This window comes from Macaca mulatta, chromosome 9 (assembly GCF_049350105.2).
Source record: "Macaca mulatta isolate MMU2019108-1 chromosome 9, T2T-MMU8v2.0, whole genome shotgun sequence".
NCBI lineage: Eukaryota > Metazoa > Chordata > Mammalia > Primates > Cercopithecidae > Macaca > Macaca mulatta.
The window spans coordinates 125,821,565-125,847,189 of record NC_133414.1 but is presented as its reverse complement, the minus strand read 5'-3'; the positions used below and the strand labels follow the sequence as shown (position 1 = coordinate 125,847,189).

General features: G+C 42.3%; 1 protein-coding gene across 2 annotated transcripts in view; it reads right to left on the bottom strand.

Moving 5' to 3' along the window:
* The window catches only part of CASP7 (caspase 7), a 52,776-nt gene extending 28,509 nt beyond the window's left edge, over window positions 1-24,267 (bottom strand). The window contains exons 1-3 of one of the 2 annotated variants that reach the window (XM_028826879.2): window positions 22,416-22,509; window positions 21,580-21,734; window positions 4,840-4,949 (exon numbers count right to left, since the gene is read on the bottom strand). In XM_028826879.2, the coding sequence (XP_028682712.2) occupies window positions 4,840-4,949 (110 nt within the window). In that variant the 5' untranslated portion in view covers window positions 21,580-21,734; window positions 22,416-22,509. Of the gene's footprint in view, window positions 1-4,839; window positions 4,950-21,579; window positions 21,735-22,415 lie in introns of both variants that reach the window. The other variant, XM_001090833.5, reaches the window with a different exon arrangement.
* Between the last annotated feature and the right edge of the window lie 1,358 nt (window positions 24,268-25,625).

Below are 25,625 nucleotides of genomic sequence, written 5' to 3'. Positions count from 1 at the left end.
TTAAAGTGACAGACATATTGCTCTTCCTTTCACTTGACACTTAGAGGCCATTGTGAGGTTATTAATTGGCCCAATTTCAATAATGTCTCAGGGGATACGGAGGCCCAAGGAGAAGGAGAGAGACAGGAATGGCCAGTGGGTGGAGCAGTAAGAACACACTTAATATTTATCATTTAAGTCCGCTGTCTTATACAGGTGTGGTTTGTGACACTCCAAAGCAATTACAATAGTAACATCAAAGATCACTGATCACATTTACAGAGATTATCCTGGGTTTGAACAACAACAACAAAAAAGATTACTCATCACAGACCATAGTAACAGATATAACACTAATTAAAAAACTGAAAATGTTGTGAGAATTACCAAAATGTAACACAGAAACACAAAGTGAGCATATGCTGTTGGAAAAATGGAGGCAATAGGTTTGCAGGGTTGCCACAAACCTTCTATTTATTAAAAATGCAATATCTGGGCCAGGTGTGGTGGCTCATGCCTGTAATCCCAGGACTTTGGGAGGCCACGGGGGGTGGATCACTTAAGGTCAGGAGTTCAAGACCAGCCTGGGAAACATGGCAAAATCCTGTCCTTACTAAAATACATATAAAAATTAGCCAGGCGTGGTGGTGTATACCTATAGTCTGCCTACTTGGGAGGCTGAGGCAGGACAATCGTTTGTACCTGGGAGGTGGAGGCTGCAGTGAGCCAAATCACACCACTGCACTCCAGCCTGGCCAACAGAGTGAGACTCTGTCTCAAAAAAACAAAAAACAAAAAACAAACAAAAAAAACAGTATCTGCAAAGCACAATAAAACAAAGTATGCTTGTATACACTGAAAATTGTATTAAAAATATATAATAGAATGAAATGGAAGTGATGATGGTTCTTGTTTAATGCCTTTGCCTTTTTCATCCCCTTAGTATTTCCAAAGATTTTTTATTGTTGAGCTGGACTCCTATGTATTAGTCTGTTCTCAAACTGCTATGAAGATGCTACCCGAGACTAGGTAATTTATAAAGAAAAGAGGTTTAATTGACTCACAGTTCCTCATGGCTGGGGAATCATGGTGGAAGGCGAAGCATGGTGGCAGGGGAAGCAGACACGTCTTACATGGCAGCAGGAGAGACAGAGTGTGTGTAGGAGGAACCGTCAAACACTTATAAAACCATCAGATCTCGTGAGAACTCACCATCACCAGAACAGCACGGGGGAAACCACCCCCATAATCCAGTCACCTCCTACCAGGTCTCTCCCTCAACACACAGGGATTACGGTGATTACAATTTGAGATGAGATTTAGGTGGGGACACAGAGCCAAACCCTATCAGTCCTATGACAACAAAACAAACACTGATTCCAGGAGGTCAACATGGGGCTGGGCTTGGTACCCTTTCATTCTTCCTTGCATCCTTCTTCCCTTCCCTCCATCCATTCGTTCACCTATCCAAGAATAAGAATTCAGAATTCAGGACCGGGTGCAGTGGCTCACGCCTGTAATCCCAGCACTTTGGGAGGCCAAGGCAGGTGGATCATGAGGTCAGGAGATCAAGACCATCCTGGCTAAGAGGGTGAAACCCCGTCTCTACTAAAAATACAAAAAATTAGCCGGGCGTGGTGGCAGGCGCCTGTAGTCCCAGCTACTCGGGAGGCTGAGGCAGGAGAATGGCGTGAACCCGGGAGGCGGAGCTTGCAGTGAGCCGAGATTGGCCACTGCATTCCAGCCTGGGCGACAGAGCGAGACTCTGTCTCAAAAAAAAAAAAAAAAAAGAATTTAGAATTCAGAAACGAGATGACTGTCACAAGGATGCCTAATAACATATTTATTGAACTGAAAAATGGTATCAGACATTTACTGACAGCAAACAAGTGTGGTACGGCTAACTGGTTTGACAGGGACTGGCTTTGTCAACTAGATTATAGAGCAGACAATTTTCATACATGAATGAGCTACATCAGCAGCTCCAACGTCTTGACAAAAATATATTTTAAATAGCATATGGTTTAAAAGCATTTTATCAAAAAAAGGATACTGACAAATGTTTATTAATGCTTAATTATCTTTTCTGGAACATTTTGAGTTAAACAGACTGCCTCTAAATAAAAGAGGAGCAAATTTAATTTACAACTGTTTGAAAAGTTTAGGTACAAGTTTTTTGGTGTACTTCCCAGAAACTAAAAAAATTAAATACCTTTAAGGCTGAATAACAATTTCTTTTGTAAGTTAGGTAATTGCCAATTCTTTACTTCCAACATAATTAAGGACAGACCTAATCAAGTTGTCATTTTTTGGTCCAGAACTCAGAAGGAATTCAGAGAATTCAAAGAATTAAGTGACATGACTACAACAAACCTCCTACCATCTCATGTATTTATTCATGATTTCTCAGTGCTTCTTATCACTAAAAATGAAAAATAGGAAAAAGGTAATATCAAATTCTTTCTTATTCCAGCAATAAGTATTATTTGTCCATTTCTTTAGAAACTAACTTATTAAAAGCCCCTTCATTCCATTATAAGTTGTAACTTCCATGTAATTTCTATTTAATAATTATTTTGATGAATGACAATATATTAATGATATATTAACATTTATTTTTTAGATCAACTGTGAATTCATTAAAGCTGAAATAGTAACTTAGTCTAGGAGAACTTTCTTTTAATACTCATGATATCTGGAAAACTGTCTTAAAATGTATATGGATACACATACGCATACGTGTATATGTTACATAGGTATATGATGTGCTGTGATCAACAAGACTTTTAAGCAATTAAATCTATTACATCAGAAGAAAATGTGGAGGAAAAGAGAATGAAAAAACCAAGTTTGAGGGAAAAAAAGAAATATAAAAGTTCTAGCTGTTACAGGAGAGCTGTTCATGTATTTTTTTTAATGGATAAAGGTGGTTATAAAATCACTATGGACGTAGATTCCACTGGATACATTTAAAGAAATGACTTTGAAATGTCAGTATTTACAGCCCACCATTTATTTTAATATTTTCTGGGAAGTACATCAAAAGGCTTTACTAAGACTTACAAAATGATTATTAAATGATTCCTGTTTCTCTTTCACTTGTAGACAACTTGCTGAAGTCAAATACTCAAAAAGGGTGGGGAAGAGTGAAATATTATTACATCTTTTGCAACTATCTTGACAAAAATGTGTATGTTACCTTAAAATACACAAGGGAACACACAGCTTTACATTATTTTGAGCACATATAAGCAAAGCTCCATGGCTCTAAGGGGCTTTCCCTGGGGAGTAGGTTGGCCTGTACCAATTTCTCAGGGTTTTGGAAAGTTCCAGGAGTCAGAACTGTATTTTCTGGTCATTTCATTGGATATTCTTGACTCTATTTGGCAAACAACAGGATCTGGGTCCACAGTGTTGGGGCTCTCCCACTTTTCCAAGTCCTGTGTTGGATGGTATGACCCAAGGTCTGCTCTGAGGTGTTGGGAGCCTGGCTGCCCACCCCCACCAGCTCTTCCCCTCCTGAGCACTGCCTGGGAGCACTCCCTCACCGCGGCCTTTATTCCCCTCGCCATCTTTCCCGGTAAGACGTGGCTTAGAGAATCCAAAGAAGTGTGATGCGTCTGACTCATGCTGCCTTCTGTCTCTCAGGAAGCTCCACTCACTGTCCATCCATGATCAAGGTTAAGGGAGGGTCTGGGGTTCCTCCAAGTCCTTGCAGTCCTACTTTTATTTTTTATTAAAAAAAAAAAACAACTTGTTTTTTGAGACAGAGTCTCACTCTGTTGCCCAGGCTGGAGTACAGTGGTGCAGTCATGGTCCCGTGCAGCCTTGATCTCCTGGGCTCAAGTGATTCTCCTGCCTCAGCTTCCCGAATAGCCAGACTACCAGCATGTGCCACCACACCCAGCTAATTTTCTTATCTTTTTTTTGTAGAGACGGGGCTCTCACTATGTTGTCCAGTCTAGTCTCAAACTCCTGGGCTCCAGCAATCCTCTCTCCTTGGCCTCCCACAGTGCTGAGATTACAGGTGTAAGCCACTGCGCCAAGCTAGCCCTACTTTTAAAAGGGAAGCACACAGCAGAACCTTTAAGTGAGTGGTGCTGGCATTGTTTAGTTTCTCAGCTTTATCATTTACTGTCAGCAAAAAGGCAAGCTATTAAACCTCACAGCACCTCAGTTTCCCTACCTGATAAATGGTGACAACAATAAAACTAAATGTGCAATTATGTAGACTAAATGCAATAATACAAAGCAGCCATACAAGAGTTTAATCAATGAAGCTATTATATTATTAAACACAAAATTTAGATTTTAAAAGTGAACTCAAGAAAGGGGAAGGCGGGAACTAATGAACAGGATGCAATCCCCCTTCCATCAGTGGAATGCAGCAGGAGGCACAGGGTAGGTGTGAGTCACCCTAAAACCTGTCCCTCAGCCCCTGGATTCTGTGTTTTTTGTCAAATTTGGTCCCATTGGCAGCAGCAGCCCAAGCTCTGTTCTGAAGGTGCCTGCAAATCGCCTCTAATGAGAACAGCCCTTGATTCCTAGGAACTGCTACCAGACACTCGGCCGCTGAGCAGGAGACTCCCAATGCTTGGTTTTATCCATTCCTGGGCTTGGCCCACAGACAAGAGGGTGCACATGAGGACCCTAGTGTTGCTGCATACAGCCGCATGCAGGACCCTAGTGTTGCTGCATACAGCTGCATAGCCTTTGTATGTGGCTAGCAAGAACCTGTGCAAACCTCCCATGCTCAGCATGAACCTCCTTCCCTGAGTGTCCCCCTCCCCATAGGTGGGTGGAGATGGCAGAGGCACGGCAGGCTGATGTGGTCCAGGGTCCCCGATTAAGCAAACCTACCTCAAGAGGAATGGTACAAATGAGGACCGGTCTGGCTTAGCATCCACTGAATCTTCATTTGCTGAATTCCCAACCCCCTGCTCTTCAACATAGCCCTGATCATCTGCCATCTGGAAAGAAAAAAAAACAAGCCATGAGGTCAGTGGCATCACTGATACTGTGATATTTTTAAATGACACTCATTAGGTGACATGCTTTTCCATTATGCCTAGGGGTGAGCAGTTTTGCATATTTAAGATTCAGGGTTACTGCCCCATTAATGCATTCAAATATGTGAGTATGCTTACATCCCAGAGACTACATATGGCAACAAAGAAAACAAAGTCCTTGCCCTCAGGGAGCTTCTAATCCAGCATCCACAATTTTGTTTTATGTTCACTGCATACAAGAAACAGTGGAAGGTCTGTCAACGTTTATAACCATGACAATTTCCCCCTAAATTCCTAGCAGGTCACGAAGTGCTCCTACGCAGTTCAAAAGCAGCAACAACCTGGGGCATTAGGCTCTCTTTCCGTCAGATGCTTTTACATGGTTCTACACAAAATAGATTTCCATCAAATTACATTCCAGCTTGAGAATCTTCAAGAGATCCCCATTAACTACAAGTTCAAATCTAAAGCCACGTCCTCGGATTTTAAGGACCTTTCTGATCTAGTCTGGGAGTCAGCACACTATGGCCCAACACTTGTTTCAGTAAATAGAGTTGTACTGGAAAACAGCCATGTCCATTCATTTATGTACTGCCTATGGCTGTTTCCTCTCCACAACAGAGTTGAGTGATGGCCACAAAGCCAAAAATATTTACCACCTGGCCCTTTCCCACCCCCACCCTCTGTCTTCATTTACTACATAGCCTTTGTATGTGGCTTCCTATTTGCACTCTGCTGTTTGGCTCCCATAAGACGATATAAGTTCATCATGGCAGAGGTAGCTGGAACACAGAAGGTGCTTACTAAAATATTTAACTGAACGGAAGGCTGGATGAAACACACACCCCAAGGGAAAATAATTAGCTAAAAGTGATGTGGCTGGCCCAAGGCAGAGCCAGTATTAGAATCATTTTTTTTTTTTTTGTCTTTGAGATGGAGTTTCACTCTTGTTGCCCAGGCTGGAGAGCAATGGCGTGATCTCTGCTCACTACAGCCTCTGCCTCCCCCGTTCAAGTGATTATCCTGCCTCAGCCTCCTGAGTGGCTGGGATTATAGGTGCTCACCACCACGTCTGGCTAATTTTTTTTGTATTTGTAGTAGAGATAGGGCCAGGCTGTTGGCCAGGCTGGTCTCAAACTCTGGCCTCCCAAAGTGCTGGGATTACAGGTGTGAGCCACCACGCCTGGCCAGTATTAGAATCATTTCTTCTAAATCAAGTCCTGTTTCCTTCCACATGAAAGGATCACAGATCAACTTTCAGGAATAAAGGGAAACTTCTCCAGACTCCAATTTCTACCTGGTCCCAACTGTTACTGGAAAAGGGTCCTGATCCAGACCCCAAGGGAGGGTCTGGACCTCGTGCAAGAAAGAATTAAGGGCAAGTCGATAGCGTAAAGTGAAAGCAAGCTTATTAATTAATTAAAGTAAAGGAATAAAAGAATGGCTACTCCATAGGCAGAGCAGCAGCTTGGGCTGCTGGACTAGGGATACTCATAGTTATTTCTTGATTATATGCTAAACAGTAGGTGGACTGTTCACAAATTTTCCAAGGAAGGGGTGCAAAATTCCAGGAACTGAGAAAGTTCCCCTTTTTAGACCATATAGGGTAACTTCCAGACGTTGCTATGGCATTTGTAAACTGTCATGGTGCTGGGGGGAGTGTCTTTTAGCATGCTAATGCATTATAATTAGTGTATAATGAGCAGTGAGGGTGACCAGGGGTCACTCTTGTCACCATCTTAGTTTTGCTGGGTTTTGGCTGGCTTCTTTACTGCAAAGCCTGTTTTATCAACAAGGTCTTTATGACCTCTATCTTGTGCTAACCTCCTACCTCATCCTGTGACTAAGAATGCCTTAACCTCCTGGGAATGCAGCCCAGTAGATCTCAGTCTTATGTTACCCAGCCCCTATTCCATATGGAGTTGCTCTGGTTCAAATGCCTCTGATACAATCGCTAAGCAACTTCACTGAGCAGGCCATGGCTGTCAGGTGCAGTTCTGTATTCCAGTTAGGGCTCACCAAGGGATGCTATCATTAAGTTGGAAAAAAGAAGGCATCTATTTTACAGAATATTTTGTGCCACTAAGCACAACAAGTAATGACTTTTGGAGGTGGAGAGAAGAAGGAATGCAGTTCAGAAGGAGGTGTCCCAGGAGGCGAAGCGACGACCTAGTGGCCTTGCACTCTGAATGGCATTACGGTTTCACCTTCCAGCTTATCTGAGGGTGAACTGGGAAGAAGGGAGGGAGCTAAGAAGAAGGGAAAGTCCTACTGCCAGGTCTCTACAATGACCAGGAGAAGTCAGATGGTCAACTTGTTTCTCAACACATCGTGAGCCTCCCTTCATCACCACCAATGTGTATCTGGTTGGGAGGCAGATTTTCCAGATTAGAACCCAAAGTTTCTCAAAATGGAGATAACCCACAGAGGAGATAATCGTAAGGCCACACACGCGGAAAACACCAGATAGCCTCTTTTGTCTCCTTTATGTAGACTTACTTTTCAACACAGATTGTTATTAACACAATACATACACACATATTTTCAAAACTAATAAGTCAAAGTTTTAAAAAAAATCCACCAGACAAAGACACTAACTTTGACATGTGGTGTTAACCAAGTTGGCCCTTTTCCAAAAGTTAATCTTAAAGGCTGAATTTAGGGTATATGATGACAAAACAATATAGCCACTATTTTTAAAAGACAGAAGAAACGTCAGTGTGATAGCAGAATAGGAGGTTCCAGTTTTCATTCTTCTATAGAAATACTGATTTTGGCAACTACACCTTTGGACAAGAATACTTTTGTGAGGCCACAGAAGTCCACTGAGAGGTTTCAGCACACTGGTGAAGCAAAAAATCTAAGATTGGATGCATCAAAGAGTATAATAAGAGCAGTTCACTTTACCCACATCACCTCTCCCCTAAGGTGGCACAGCTCAGTGCCAGGCAGAGGTCCCTCCAGCTCACAATTCTCCCATGGGGGAGGTGAAAGTGAAGTGCGCACCCACCTTTCCCAGCCTAACAGGATGTTGTCTAGGAGACCCACTTCTGTCTCATCCCACCCAGAACACTGAGGGGAATAGCATGGCTGAATCATCTGGGGCAGCTAGGAGCAAGGAGAAAAAGCAGGAGTGCAAAGAGTGTACGGTTATCAACAGTCAGCTGTAGCTTCTGCTACCCAGCTCATGCATTCTACCCTAAGACCCTCCCATAAACTCTGCTGGACGACTGGCCTATGGACCTCTTCAGCCAGCTGATGTGTACCTCAGTGCACAACAGTCTGCATACAACCACAGATGATGCATGGATCTCAACAGCAGGTATGGATACTAGCAGCCAACTCAACTTTGATGGATTGAGAGAAGACATGAAACTTTGAACATTTCAGGATACTACCCTAAGGAATAAAGAGGAGGCTTTTAGCATGAGGTCTGGCTTTGCAGGATTGAGAAAATGCATATAATCCCAAAGAGGGATCAAGAGGTGTGGAGCAGGTATATCCATAGAAAAGGTGTGAGAGATCCCCAGAATCTCTAGCTGAGCTCACCGGCAAAGGTCTTTCTCTCCTAAAGCCAGTCAGTAAAGATGGGAAGAGGTGACTGCTTCTTCAAATGTGAACACACAATGCAAGGCTTCAAAGAACACAAATAATCAAGGAAATATGACACCACCAAAGGAACAAAATAAAGCTCCAGTAGCTGACCCCCCAAAAATGAATTACCTGACAAAGAATCCAAAATAATCATCTTAAAAAAGCCCAGTGAGGAACAAGAGAGCAGAGAGACAATTAAATGAAATCAGAAAAACAATAGATAAACAAAATGAGAAGTTCAACAAAGAGATAAAAACCATACAGATGAATGAAACAGAAATTATGGAGCTGAAGAATACAAGGTCTGAAATAAAAAATTCAATTGAGAGCTTCAACAGCAGACTTGATCAAGCAGAAGAAAGAGTCAGGTGAACTTGAAAACAGATCATTTGAAATTAACCAGTCAGAGGAACAAAAAGAAAAGGAAGGAAAAAGAGTGAAAAAAGCCTATGGAACTTATGGGACCATCAAATGAATGAATATATGCAGTATGGATGTCTCAGAAGGAGCAAGGAGAGAAGGGTAGAAAGTTTATTTAAAGAAATTATGACAGAAAATCTGGAGAGGCAAATGAACATCTAGATTCATGAAGCCCAAAGAACCCCAAACAGATCGAGCATAAACAGGTCTACACTGAGACACATTACAAACACTGGTAAGAGTCAAAAAAGATAAGAAGAAAATTTTGAAAGCAGCAAAAGAAAAGCAACTGATTTTTTTCCCAAGATGGCAGATTGGAGGCATTGTTAGCATGCCTCTCTCACTTGGGAAGACAAAATAGTGTGTAGAGATTCATGCTGTGTACTTTTTTCCAAGAAGCAACACAGGAACTTAATAGGAAAGCTGAAAGAAACCACAGAGCCTTTGAAAGAAGTGGTGGGCTGCAGCCTATACCAGGTGGAAAATTCTAAGTCCCTGGAGTGTGAGGGGGATAAATTGTCTCTGGGACATACACTCCCACTGGAGAACTTGGCAATCCAGGCCATAGGGAAAGGTCTTAACCCCACCCAGCACTGAAGCTGACTTAGTGAGCACTGGGGAACACACGAGAAGGAATAGCATTGGGATGTACGTTGCGTGTGCTCTCGGTCCCCAGCAGGGATAGAGGGAAGTCATTCCAGGTCCTACCTCACAGGTGACCTTGTGGATGTCTTCCAGCTAACTCAGTAGTCTGTCACAGGTTGAGAGAGGTTCCTAATTGACATTTGTGATATAATCTTGTGTGACGATGAACCCCCTTGGCCAGACCGAGGGGTGAGTGGGCAGTGGGTTATACTCACAAGCACAAGAGCTGGGTACCTTTGCTTCTCAGGCAGACCAGAAGGGGTGTGGCCTGAAAGCCATGGTATGTCTCAACTGGGAAGGCTTATGGCCTGGGGCAGTTTTGAGTTCTGAGAGCGGAATGCCTGGAACCTAGCTAGCTGCTACTAGTGGAATACTACGGGTGTGAGACCTATCTTGCCAAGTGCATGGGAACTGGGCAGGGCTTACTGTCACCTGCTACTCTGCACTCCCTGTGTGGACTTTCTGTGCAGCACAGGCAGCTGCGCTCCTCCCTGGAACATTACCCCTGCGGCAGGAGGACTGCCCTCTTATCCCCACTGGGGCCTCTGCTTGAGCCCCTACGTGGAGAGCCACAGCACGCACTTGCGTGACCCAGCCTCCACCTGGCTTTGCCTCTTTACCCCCTACTCCATAGCTTAACACAAAGAACAGAAACTTTGGGAAGCTCTATGGCCTCGCCCATTGTCTGAGACACCAGAGTACCTCACCTGGGTAACATGAGAAGCACAAATCCCACGGCTACCACCGCAGCTGGTGTTCCTTTTCCAAGTGCCACCTCCTGCCTGGAGGCCAACAAACACAGTCCATTACAGCATCTGCTGGCAGAATAGCATAGCACCCAGGAAGGAGAAAACTTGTGCATGACCCCATCTGTCACCACTGCCTGCAATACCCCCAGCTAATCAGGAGGTCCTGAGTCTGTCCATATGATCAGTTCATTCCTACTATAGCTAGTGTTTGAGAAAGCCAACACACTAAGGCTATGTATAAGGAATCTCAGAGTCTACGTCACTCCCCTGCCATCCCCATCAGAACAGGTGCTGGTACCCACTGCTGGAAATCTGAGGGCAGGTCGCATCACTGGACCCCTTGCAGACTTTCCCCAGCACTTTCCTGGAGTGTGGCAGCCCCACTGGGTGGCTAGACCTAGAGGAGCAGCAGCATTCACAACAGTCTGGCCCTCAGGGCTCCTACTCCTAGGGGAAGGGGCAGTGTACCAAATCAAGGGAGTAACCCATGGGACGAAAGAATCCAGATGGCAAAGCTCGAGTCCCATAGCTTTCTGCTTGCGGGAAGTTTCTTTCAGCAGAGGCACAGGTGCAATGCTGAACTCAGCAGGGAAAGTCTGTGGCATTACTACAACAGTCAAGCAGCCCTGGTGCTTGTAACAGGTCTTGGAGAAGGAGACTTCTCCTCCTCACCCACCACTGCAGCTACAGCTTGGGCTTCTCCTACAGGAGCGTGGCATGGGTGCATCTGTAGACAGCCTTTCTGGAACACTTCAGGGTGACTGCATCCCCATAGGACAAGTGCCCTCAGGGTTCAGTCCTGCATGAGGGGTAGTCATAATCCCTTTCTACATGGAATACCAGCATTTCTGCAGATGGAAAGTGGTGTCTGTCTGGTTTGAACAGACGGAACACTGGGTCAGGAGTGTGAATGGGAAGCAGATTTTTCTCCTGCTGGCCTAGCAGGGGAGCTGAGGTAGCCCCTTCCTTCCCTCTGAAAAGACCTCAGTGCTTTTCACTCCAGCTTCTCCAGCTGCCTATGTCAAGGCTGGGACCTCTGCCCACATTAGGTGTTGTATTTATCTACCTGTTTTAGCTACACCCAGTTTTTACCCATGGACAACTGCCATGCTGACCTGAAGCCTGAACTGTTCAACTCAGTAAATAAAATACTGGAGGAATGAATGAATGAATGAATGAATGAATGAATGAATGAATGAGTGTACACCACTGGGGATGAGCTAACCTTCAAGAGACTTTTGCCATCCTAACCCCATAAGAGACAGTAAACCTGCTCACACACCAAGCACATTGCTACTACATCTGAGAAAACCATCACACAAAGACTCTCTATAACCAAGGAACTCATACACAGTCTTCACCCCCAAAAGCACCCAGAGCCAAATTAGGTTACAACAAGCTATAATCATTGAAGTCACATCCATAAGGCAGAAGAAAGGAAATTAAAAAGCAACAGTTGAATAAAAAACAAATTAAAAAATAATTAGAAGAAATGGTCTATCCAAATGAGAAGGAACCAGAAAAATAATTCTGGCAATATGACAAAATAGGGTTCTATAACACCCCCAAAAGATCATATTAGCTCTCCAGCAAAGGATCCAAACTAAGATGAAATCTTGGAAATACCAAATAAAGAATACAAATGGTTGATTATTAAGTTACCCAAGGAGATACAAGAAAAAGGTGAAAACCAACATAAAGAAAGTTTTTTAAAAATTCAGGATACGAATGAAAATTTTTCTAAAGAGATAGATACTTTAGAGAAAAAAAAAAAACAACAAAAAACAATCAGAACTTCTAGAAAGAAAGACACATTTAGGGACTTACAAAACACAGTGGAAAGTTTTAACAACAGACTAGACCAAGTAGAAGTAAGAACTTTAGAGCTCAAGACAAGGCTTTTGAATAAACTCAGTCAGACAAAAATAAAGAAAAAATAACTAAAAGAAATGAACAAAGTATCTAAGAAATATGAGATTATGTAAAATGGCCAAAGATAATAATCATTGGTGTTCCTGAGGGAGAAGAAAAAGTAAAAATTTTGGAAAATTTATTTGAGGAAATAATTGAGGAAGACTTCCCTGGCCTTGCCAGATATTTAGACATCCAAATATAAGAAGGTCAAAGCCCTTCTGGGAGATTCATGGCAAAATGGACATCTCCAAGGCATACAGTCATCAGGCTACTACTAAAGTCAACATGAAGGAAAGAATTCTAAGAGCAGTAAGACAAAAGCATCAGACAACCTACAAAGGAAAAGCTATCAGACTAACAGTAGACTTCTCAGCAGAAACCTTATAAGCCAGAAAGGACTGGGGCCCTATTTTTAGCCTCCTTAAATAGAATAACTCTGAGCCAAAAATGTTGCATACAGCAAAACTCACTTTCATAAATGAAGGAGATATAGTCTTTCTCAGACAATCACATGCTGAAGGAATTTGTCACTACCAGATCAGCCCGACAAGAAATGCTAAAAGGAATTCTAAACCCTGAAACAAAAGGTCAGTATGCAACAGAATAGAACCTCTCAAAAACATAAAACTCACAGGGCTTATAAACCAATAACATAATGAAGAAAATAAAGTATCCAGGTAACAACATGATGAGTCGGTCACATCTCAATATTAATGTTGAATGTACATGGCCTGATGCTCCACTGAAAAGATAAAGATTGGCAGAATGGATTTAAAAAATCACAAACCAAATGTCTGCCCTCTTCAAGAAGCTCAGCTAATACAAATTATTCTTATAGAATCAAGGTAAAGGGGTGGAAAAAGATACTCCACAGAAATGGAAACCAAAGGCAAGCAGAAGTTGCTACTCTTATATCAGATAAAACAAATTTTAAAGCAAAACAGTTAAAAAAAAAAAAAAAGACAAAGAAAGTATTATAAAAGGATTGACCCAACAGGAAGATATTACAACCCTAAATATATATGCACATAACTCTGAAGCTCCTAGATTCATAAAACAATTACCACTAGACCTAAGAAAAGAGATAGACAGCAACATAATCATATTGGAGAACTTCAATACTCCACTGACAGTGCTAGACAGATCACTGAGGCAGAAAGTCAACACAGAAACACTGCATTTAAACTACACTCCAGAACAAATGGACCTAACGGATATTCACAGAACATTCTACCCAAGAACTGCAGAATACACATTCTTCCCATCAGCACATGGAACATTCTCTAAGATAGACCATGTGATAGGCCACAAAATAAGTCTCAATTAATTTTTAAAAATGAAAGTTATATCAAGTATCTTCTCAGACCACACCAGAATCAAACTAGAAATCAACTCCAAAAGAAACCCTTAAAACTATATAAAAACAAGGAAATTAAACAGTCTGCTCCTGAATGATTTTGGGGTTAACAATAAAATCAAGATGGAAATTTGAAAATTCTTCAAAACGAATAATAGTGACACACGTTATCAAAAACCTTTGTGATACAACAGAAGCAGTGCTAAGAGGAAAGGTTGTAGTGCTAAATATCTACATCAGAAAGTCTGAAAGATCACAAATTCACAACCTAAAGTCACACCTCCTGGAACTCCAGAAGCAAGAACAAACCAAACCCAAAGCTAGCAGAAGAAAATAACAAAGATCAAGGCAGAATAAATGAAATTGAAACAAAAAAATACAAAAGGTCAATGAAACAAAAAGTTGCTACTTTGAAAAGATAAACTCAGGGGACCATTAGCTAGATTTACCAATAAAAGAGAGAAGATTCAAATAAGCTAAATCAGAACTGAAGATGTAGGGTCAGGCACAGTGGCTTACACCCGTAATCCCAGCACTTTGGGAGGCCAAGGTGGGTGGATCATAGGTCAAGACTGAGACCATCCTGGACAACATGGTGAAACCCCGTCCCTACTAAAAATAGAAAAATTAGCTAGGTGTAGTAGCATGCGGCTGTAGTCCCAGCTACTCGGGAAGCTGAGGCAGGAGAATTGCTCCACCCAGGAGGTGGAGGTTGTAGTGAGCTGTGATTGTGCCACTGCACTCCAGCCTGGGTGACAGAGTGAGAGTCTGTGAAAAGGCTAGGCTAAGCTGTGAAAAGAAAAGAAGGAAAGAAGGAAAGAAGGAAAGAAGGAAAGAAGGAAAGAAGGAAAGGAAGGAAGGAAGGAAGGAAGGAAGGAAGGAAGGAAGGAAAGAAGGAAGATGGAGACATCACAATAATGTCTTTGTAGTAACCTAGATGGAGCTGGAGGCCATTATTCTAAGTGAAGTCAGTCAGGAATGGAAAACCAAATACCTATATTTTCACTTATAAGTGGAAGCTAAGCTGTGAGCATGCAAAGGCATTCGGATTGGTATAATGGATACTGGAGACTCATAAGAGGGGAGAGTGGGAGGACGATGTGGGATTTTAAAAAACTACATATTGGGTGCAATGTACACTACTTGGGTTACAGGTCCACTAAAATCTCATACTTCACCACTACACAATTAATCCATGTAACCAAATTCTACTTGTACTCCAAAAGCTATTGATATGTACATATATATATGTATACACACACATGCGCACGCGCACACACACGCGGAAAAGCAACTCATTACATACAAAGAAATGTCCATAAGACCATCTGCGGATTTCTCACCAGAAACCTTGCAGGCCTGGAAAGAGTGGGATAATATAATCAAAGTGCTAAAAGAAGGAAACTGCCAACCACCAATGTTATATCCAGCAAAGCTGTCCTTCAGAAGAAAAGATAAATACTTTTCTGAGACACATGAAAATGAGGGTGTTCATCACTACTAGACCTGCCTTACAAGAAATGCTAAAAGGAATACTTCAGGTTGAAATGAAAGGACACTCTTTAAACTCACTGGTAAAGGTAAGTGTATAGTCAAATCCAGAATATGCAAATAATTTACAAGTGGTCTTTGACTTACAATGGTTTTACTCATCTTTTGTCTTTCCAATGCTGCAAAAGCAAAACACATCATGTAGAAACCATACTTCAAGTAACCATACACCCATTCTGTTTTTACTTTTAGTACAGTATTGATAAATTATATGAGATATCCAACACTTTATTATGAAATAAGCTTTGTATTAGATTCTCATGCCCAGCTGTAGGCTAACGTGATATGAGCATGTTTAAGACAGGCTAGGCTAAGCTCTGAAATTCAATAGATGAGTTGCATTAAATGCATTTTTGGCTTATGATATTTTCAACTTACACTGGGTTTATAGGGATGTAAATCCATGATAGGTTGGGGAGCACTTGTATTAATTGTGCATAAATCACTTTGAACTCTACTAAAGTTAAAAGACTAAAGTATTAAAAACAACTCTACCTTCAATAACTATAGATATATAGTTGTTAATGGATATACAATATAAAGAGATGTAAACTGTGACCAATAACATAAAACGTGGAAGGAGAGAATAAAACTGTAGAGTTTCTGAATGTGCATGAAGTTAAGTTGTTGCTATGGTCTGAATGTTCACATACCCCTCCAAAATTTATACACTGAAATCTATTCACCAATGTCATAGTATTAGGAGGGGGACATTTGGGGTATGATTAGGTCAAAAGGGTAAAGCTCCATAAATGGAATTAGTACCTTTATAAAAAGATCTCTACCTTGCCCTATCTACCATGTGATAAGATATAATAAAGGAACAAGGAAATGAAACTTTGCTATACACTAATGCTGTTAGTACTTTGATCTTGAACAGTCCAGACTCTAGAACTACGAGAAATATATTTCTGTTGTTTATAAGCAACCCAGTTTAGGGTATACTGTAATAGAATCCCAAATGGACTAAGTTGTTATCAACTTAGAATATACCGTTATAAGATGTTTTGTGTAAGCCTCATGGTGAAAACAAAGCAAAAACCTGTAGTAGATATACAAAATATATACAGAAAAGAAACAAAGCATATCACTACAAAAAATGATCAAATCACAAAGGAGGGAAGCAAGAGAGGAAGAGAGAAACAGATGAGCTATAAAACAGTCAGAAAACAATCACAAAATGGCAACAGTGAGCCCTTATCAATAATTTCTTTAAATATAAATGGATTAAATTATCCAATCAAAATACATACAGTGACTAAATAGAGTAAAAAAATAAGATCCAACTACATGATATTTACAAAAGACTCACTTTAGATTTAAGGACACACATAGGCTAAATGTGAAGGGATAGAAAAAGATATTCCATATTAATGGTAACCAAAAGAGAGCAGGCGAGGCTATACTTACATCAAACAAAATAGACTATAAGTAAAAAACTGTCGAGATAAAGAAAGTCATTATATTATAATTATAGATACCAATTTATCAAAGATATAAAAACTGTAAATATATATGAACCAACATTAGCACACCTAAATATATGAAACAAGTATTAATAGAACTACAGAAAGAAATAGCAATAAATAATAGTAAGGGACTTCAAAAGCTCACTTGCAACATCCAGACAGAAAATCAATCAGGAAACAGTGGACCTGAACAACACTACTCCAAATGGACCTAACAGACATATATACAGCATATCATCCAACGCAGCAAAATAGACATTCTTCTCAAGTGTACACAACATTCTCCAAGATGGATCATATGCTAGGCTACAAAACAAGTCTTAATTATTTTAGGAGGATTAAAGTCATATCATGTATCTTTTCTGACCACAATGGTATGAAAGTAGAAATCAGTAACAGGAGAGAAATTAGAGAATTCACAAATATGTGCAAATTAAGCAACACACGGGTCTTCTTTGAGCCAGAACAACAAAACTAGAAAACACTGATGAAAGAAATTAGGCATAAATAAATGGAAAGATATTCCATGTTCATGGATTGGAAGAATACGTTAAAATGTCCATGCTGCTCAAATTGATCACTGAACAGATTCAGTGCCATCCCTATCTAAATTCCAATGGCATTTTCACAGACATATAAAAAAATTCTAAAATTCATATGTAGCTACAAAAGACCCCAAATAGCCAAAGCAAACTTGAGCAAAAAGAAAGCTAGAGGCATCACATTTCCTCACTTCAAATGACATTACAAAGCTATAGTAATCAAAACCGTATGACACTGGCATAAAGCAGATACATGGACCAATGGAACAGAATAGTCTGGAAATAAACCCACACATTACAGTCAACTAATTTTTTGACAAGGGTGCCAAAAATATTCAATATGGAAAGGACAGTCTCCAATAAATGGTGTTGGGAAAACAGGATATCCCCATGATATAAAGAATAAAACTAGACTCTTATCTTACACCATACAAAAAAGTCAACTCAAAATGGATTAAAGACTTAAACATAAGACCTGAGACCTTAAAACTCCTAGAAGAAAACAGGGAGAAAGCTCTTTGACATTGGTCTTGACAATGAGTTTTTGCATATGATGCTAATGCACAGGCAACAAAGGCAAAAATAAACAAGTGGGATTACACCAAAAAAGCTCTGTACAGCAAGGAAATTTAAAAAAAAAAAAAAAGCAAACTATGGAATGGGAGAAAATATTTACAAACCATATATCTGAAAAGGGGTTAATATCCAAAACACACAAGGAACTCACATAACACAATAGCAAAAAAAAAAAAAAAGACAACAACCCAATTTTAAAAATGGGCAAAGAACCTGAATAGACATTTCTCTAAAGACATACAAATAGGCAACAGGTATATGGAAAGGTGCTCAGTGTCCCTAATCATCAGGGAAATGCAAAGCAAAACCACAATAAGATATCATCTCACAACTGTTAGGATAGCTGTTTTAAATATGTATATATATATTTAAATATATATGGTATACCATACACAATATGTGTATGGTATACACATACACATATGCATATATAATGTGTATGTGTATGTATATATGTGTGCGTGTATAAAGGTAAGTGTTAGCAAGGATGTGAAAAAAGGGAACTCTTCTATACTGTTGGTGGGAATATAAATTGGTACAGCCATTATGGAAAACAGTCTAGAGATTTCTCAAAAAATTAAAACTAGAAATTGCATATGATCCAATAATCTTACTTCTGGCTATATATCCAGAGAAACTGAAATCAGGATCTCAAAAAGATACCTGCACTCCCACATTCACTGTAGCATTATGGAAACAATCTAAATGTCCATCAATGAATGAACAGATAAAGAATATGTGGTATACACACACAATGGAATATTATTCTGCCACAAAAAGGAAGGAAATCCTCCATCTGTGACAAGATGGATGGACTTGAAGAGCATTACGCTAAGTGAGATAAGCCAGACACAAAAAGACAATTACTGTATGATCTCACATCTATGTGGAATCTAACAGAGTCAAACTCATTCAAATGGAGAACAGAATGGAGGTTGCCAGAAGTCGGGGGTGGGGGCAGCGAGGAGGAAATGGGGAAGTGATAGTTAAAGGGTACAAAGTTTCAGTTGTGCAAGATGAATAAATTCTAGAGATCTACTATACAGCATAGTGCCTATAGCTAACAATACTATATGGTATACTTACAATTTGCTAAAAGGGTAGATCTTATGGTGATTGTTCTTACCACACAAAAAATACTAGTATTGGCCAGGCGCAGTGGCTCACGCCTGTAATCCCAGCACTTTGGGAGGCCAAGGCAGGCGGATCACGAGGTCAAGAGATCGAGACCATCCTGGCCAACATGGTGAAACCCCGTCTCTATTAAAAATACAAAAATTAGCTGGGCATGGTGGCGCACACCTGTAGTCCCAGCTATTTGGGAGGCTGAGGCAGTGGAATCGCTTGAGCCCAGGAGGCGGAGGTTGCAGTTAGCCAAGACTGCACCACTACACTCCAGCCTGGTGACAGAGCGAGACTCCATCTCGGAAAATAATAATAATAATAAAAATAAAATAATAATAGTATTAAAGGGTGTGGGAGGAAACTTTAGGAGGTGGTGGCTTTGTTGAGGTGGTGATGATTTCATGGGTGTATCTCTGCTTATCCCCAAATTTGTTATGTATGCATGCATTAAATAGGCCTAGCTTTTTATATTTCAACTATACCTTAATAAAGTGGTTTTGAAAAAGGGGAAGGCCCTAAGCAAAATGGCTCCTAAGAAAGCCAAGCCTTTGTTTTGATAGCCCTAAGCAACCTATGGAATGGGAGAAAATATTTACAAACCATATATCTGAAAAGGGGTTAATGTCCAAAATACACAAGGAACTCACAACAGAACAGCAAAAAAGCAAATAACCCAATTTTTAAAATGGGCAAAGAACCTGAATTTTTGGAGACTTTTGGAGACTCTTCTTCATTCATTCAATGGATATTTACTAGAAGTGAGGAATTAGGGACATACTTGTGAGCAAATTGAGCTTGTCCTGCCATGTTGATAAACAGACATGAAAAAAAGGATGGTGTCTAGGTTGAAATGCAACTGTGTTGTGTGCCTTGAGGGTGAACAATCTGTAACCATACCAGGGAAACTCAAGAGCCTCACAGAAATTAGGGAAAGTTCTCAGGGGAGGAAATGTCTGACTTGAGAACCGAAAAGGTTCGGGAAGCAGGGAGGGTAGGTGGGAGCCATGCAGGCAGAGAGAACCGTGCACTCATTAAACATTTGAAATGTTCCATCAAAGGATGGGTATAAACTCCTCATCCTTCTCAGACACTAAGAGAGGGCTTTGGACTTAGCTACTGAGATGTAAAATTCAGGCTGATTTCTGTGGCTCAATGATGGGACACTTTCTAGAACTTTCCCTCCAAACAGTAGGCCATTAGGTCTTCTGTCTGAAACCTACAGCATCCTTCTAGGTTGATGCTAAACACTGTCTACAGTGACAGAAAGGGTCTCTTCTAACAATTCAAGTCAGCAGTGGTGGGACTTGGCTCTTTCAAATCTGTAAAGGTAAACAGTTACTTTCTTATTCCTATGAGACTGGGCTTGATTTTTGGAACCTCCAAAGGGCAATCATAGCCCAGGGTGGTAACCAGGTGGGGGTGCCTGATCTCAGACACTTCATTTCAGTCAAACCAAGACCTGGTTTTGACCCCTTATTTCCTCCTTTCATCATCACAGTGCACCAAGAAAATCCAGACCTATCTCAGTTCTGCCAAGCTGTCCGGAGAGGGTACGCCTGGCATTATTTTCTCATATCTGTCCCCTTTCTAGGGTCCAGACTGCAAAGAGCAGCCATTTGAGGGAGACTGCTTATCCCACTGTTAAATATGTCTAACTTCTCTTTAAATGAAATATGTCTAACTTCTCTTTAAATGAATACATGAGACACTCAAAGCGCTAACAATGCCAGGCACACAGTAAATCTCGGTTAGTCACTGTAACTCTTATTCTTACTATTCGTCACCAAGATTGTCGCTGTTTGCAGACTGAGACCTCATCTTAATCTTTTTTTTTTTTTTTGGATCACAGAAAAGTGTCAGCTACATGACAGGCACCAAATCCATTTTTCTTTATAAACCTAACTTAAATGTATTTTCGAATCCTTCAGCCCCTTGAATAAACTACTGTCCAAACAACAGAACCAAGGAGACCCAAGAGGGTGGTTGAGAACCCTGAGATCTGGGGCTGAATCAGTTCTTCCACATATTAGCCATGGGACCTCAGGAAAAGTGCTCAACCTCTCTAAGTCTCAGTTTCCTCATCTGCAAAATGGGAAAACAATGGTACTTATGTCACAAGTGGTTGGGAGGATGAATGAAACAATGCACGTAAAATGCTAGGCACTGGGTGGCACATTCTAAATCGTCAAGAAATATTTCCATTATCACCAATGTCCACGAGACTAAGACGATTTACAACTGTCGACCTTCGCCTTTATTTCAAAACCACATCCATATTTTAAAAATATTTTGTAGAGACTGAAAAAAAATTCCTGTAGTGATTGTTTCCAAATATGTTGACCAGGGGCCCACATGTTGGTACACAGCTGGCCAGGAAGTCACTGTCCAGCTATTGTCTGAACTTTTTACTTTCATGAAGAGGGAAATGGACTGCAGCTTCTTCCCTTGAAAAGTGACATCATACATTTGTGCCTCACTTCCTGCCCAAATAAAAACAATCTTCCTAAAGGGCACACAGAGAAGACCTGAAAACTTCCCCCTCTCTCTTGCCTCTAGCAGCTGGGAGGGGGAAAGGGAGGATCTACTGGGCACTCAAGCGCTCCGCTGTGTCACCCGAAGCTCACGGCATTGCTAGACCAGGGCCTTTACCTTAGTATTGCAGAAACTTCAGCTTCTTCAGAGATGTTAAGTAACCTGCCCAAAGCCACACAGTTCACAGGTGGGGGAAGGTGGACTGTGAATCTAGGCAATGGCCATACCAAGGGTGAAGGTCAGGCTGGCGAGACCCAAAAGGAGGAAATAGCCTGTAAATTGAGACAACAGGGAGGGCCACGTCAACTAGCCCGAGAGCCCAGAAGTTCAAGAGTTAAAGATCTGGAAATGATACACCCACAATCACTCACAAGTAATTTTACTGCTCCATAAACCGCAAAGCTGTCTCCTGGAGCCTAACACTCCACCCGTCTAAAGGTCTCCTGCCTTGTTTCCACCTCCTCAAGGTCCCTCTAAGGGCCCTGCAGCAAGGACGCTCAGCTCCAGGGGTACTCAGCCTTGACACAGCCACTGCCGCGAACCGCGTACTATAATCAACTCTGTTCATCCCCGCAACAGTCAGCGGCGATCACCGTGGTTCCCATTTAACAGAGACAGGGTTAAGGTCCCGCCGCCGGCAGGCAAGGGGCGGGGACCGGAACCCAGGTAAAGGAGCCCTGGCTGTTAGCCGCTGTGCCAGATCACGAACTCTCCTCTCCTAAATCTCGAGAGGGAAGGGAGGACAAGCTGAACAAGGCAAGCGATGGAGAGGGCAGAAACGGCTCTCTCCAAAGTTTCAGCGCAGGCTGTCGGGGCCACTCTCACTCAACCAGGCTCCCCTACACCACGCTGGGGGCAGAGAGGGGACTAGGAAGCCGACAGGAAGGAGGGAGGCCAGACGCGCACGGCCGGCGGGCTGGGGAAGCGCCGGCCGAGGCGGGGGCTCTAGTTACCGTTCCCACGGCGGTAGGGCGGCTGGGGCTGGCAGTCTCTCTCTGTCGCTCCGCAGCGAGGCTCTGGGGCCCCTTTAGCGAAAGCGGAACTAAAAGCCCTAGCGCCGCGGAGGGAGGGGCCGCCCCGGGTAGGGCCGGGCGGGGCTTGCGCCGCCCCTTCCTCGGGACAGAGCGCCCGGCAGGGGTGGAAGAGCCCAAAGCGACAAGCGCCGCCGCACGCATAATCCCTGGAGGGCGCCTCTGCAAAGCTGGCGCGCGCTCTACAAAGTTGGCCACTCGCTCTGCAAAGTTGAGCCTGCGCACCGGAGAGCGCGCACAGCAAAGTTTGCAGTTTTCCGGAACAGCCCAGCCACCGCGGGCTGTTCCGGGAAAAAAACAAATCTGCCAAACTGGCCGCGCTCCAAGTGACCCAAAGAGCGCAGACTTCGCGGCGGCGCTCAATGGTGGGGCGCTCATGTGGTCACCTCCACTTCCCTGCCCCCAGTGTAGACCTCGACCTGGGCCTTCGCATGAACTCGGAGACCGCTTTCCCATAGCCAGAGGCTCTTCCCTAGCGAAACTGGGATCCCAGCTGGAACTGCTCGCGTCCCCCCGGGGGACTCCGCGCCTGTTTCTGCATGCGTAGCCCCCAAGGCTGATCCGCTTCGGGCCAGCTGTGGCATCCGCTGTGGTCTCCTAGACGTTGCTTTGCGGGGGCGCCCTCCTGGGCGCGTGGGCGTAGGACGCTCTCCCAGCTTTGAAGGAAGTACCCACCTGGCAGCCCAGCTAGCTGGTGGAGATGCTGCTCCCGAATCTTTCGGGAAATGTTTGTTGTGCGCCCCCATGTGTCAGGGACTGGGTGTGCGGCCGGGAGTCAGTCAAACACGGGAGAGACCGAGCACTTCCACGGATTCTAGTTCACCCCCGGATTCTAGTTCACCCCAACCCCACAGCACACACATACATACACACACACGCACGGATTCCAGTTCACCCTGACCCCACAAAACACATACACACACACTTACGCATTCCAGTTCACCCTGACCCCACAAAACACACATACACACACGTACACACACACGTCTTTCTTCACCCTGGCTCAAGGAAGCAACTAAACTCAATCACACTGAGGTGTAAAATATCTGAGAAGAAATTGTAGTTTTATTCATATCAGAGATACAGTATTTACTTTTAGGAACCACCAAATCCTTGCATGAATGGAGTACATGCTTAGTGGTCTGAAATCAGGCAAGAACGCCATCTTCTCTTTTTGTTTGTTTGCTTTCCTGTGGGCCTGAGACTTCAGTATTTGTCTCTCAAATCTCTCCAGGTGAGGACGCTTTCTTGGTTTGAAAAAAAAGACTGACCCCTGGCAAGTGTAAGGGAATAATTATAATTGATTAACTTATGGGAAAATCCTGAATCCCTGAATATTTTTAACCAGCAGTGACACAATTTCTAATGTGGCTGCCCTAGTCTTTTTTTTTTAATACCCACGTTCCCGAAATGTTGGAGGTAAACTAAGCCATTCAGACACTAAGATAATTTGTTTTGTAAAGAAATTCAAGGCTGGGCACGGTGGCTCACGCCTGTAATCCCAGCACTTTGGGAGGCCAAGACGGGTGGATCATGAGGTCAGGAGATTGACACCATCCTGGCTAACATGGTGAAACCCCGTCTCTACTAAAAATACAAAAAATTAGCCGGGCGTGGTGGTGGGCGGCTGTAGTCCCAGCTACTTGGGAGGCTGAGGCAAGAGAATGGCGCGAACCCAGGAGGCGGAGCTTGCAGTGAGCCAAGATTGTTCCACTGCACTCCAGCCTGGGGGACAGAGTGAGACTCCATCTCAAAAAAAAAAAAAAAAAAAAAAAAAAAGAAAGAAATTCGATTGTGAGTCATCTGAGAAACAAAGAACACTATTAGTAAAGCGATTAAGTTACTGTTTGATTTATCTAATTTGTAAATCTAGGATCTTGTAGATTATTCCTGAAATATAGTGAATCAGTGTTAGAGCTAAAAGAGGCTCTTACAACTGATCTCTGTTCATTTTATAAAGAATTTGAGGCTCAGCAAAGTTGCTGATTCATAGATTTGCTAGTGGTAGAAGTAGAATCAAATTGCCTTTAAAAAATGAATTTTCCATCCACAAGAATGCTCTATCATAAATTATATCATGCAAATGTCACGATGTGTTGGCATGCAAGAATTCACAGCTGGCTCAAATGGAGAGGTGGTTCGAAAAGAAACTTTTTTCAGTTCCTTATTGTTGCAGGAAGTCAGGGACCCCAAATGGAGGGACCAGCTGGAGCCACGGCAGAGGAACATAAATTGTGAAGATTTCATGGACATTTATCACTTCCCTAATAATACTTTCATAATTTCTTATGCCTTTTTAATTTTAATCTCTTGCTGAGGATGTAAGTCACTTCAGGACCACTGCGATGATTGTGTTACCTGTACAAATTGATTGTAAAGCATGTGTGTTTGAACAATATGAAATCAGTGCACCTTCAAAACGAACAGAATAACAGCGATTTTAGGGAATAAGGGAAGACAACCATAAGGTCTGACTGCCTGCAAGGTCAGACAAAAACAGCCATATTTTTATTCTTGCAGAGAGCCTATAAATGGACGTGCAACTAGGAGAGATATTGCTAAATTCTTTTCCTAGCAAGGAATGTTAATATTAAGACCCTAGGAAAAGAATTGCATTCCTCGGGGGGAGGTCTATAAATGGCTGCTCTGGGAGTGTCTGTCCTATGTGGTTGAGATAAGGACTGAAATACGCCCTGGTCTCCTGCATTACCCTCAGACCTACTAGGATTGGGAACCCCCAGCCCTGGTAAATTTGAGGTCAGACTGGTTTTCTGCTCTCGAACCCTGTTTTCTGTTAAGAAGTTTATCAAGACAATACGTACACTGCTGAACATAGACACTTACCAGGAGTTCTGATTTTTTCCTTGCCCTGTTTCCCCGGAAGCATGTGATCTTCACTCTGCTTTTTGCCCTTTAAAGCATGTGACCTACTCCCTGTTGGTGCACCCCCTCCCCTTTTGAAATTCTTAATAAAAACTTGCTGGTTTTGCAGCTCAGGTGGGCATCACAGTCCCACCGATATGTGATGTCACCCCCAGCGACCCAGCTGTAAAATTCCTCTCTTTGTACTCTTTCTCTTTATTTCTCAGACTGGCCAACACAGGGAAAATACAAAGAACCTATGGTGAAATA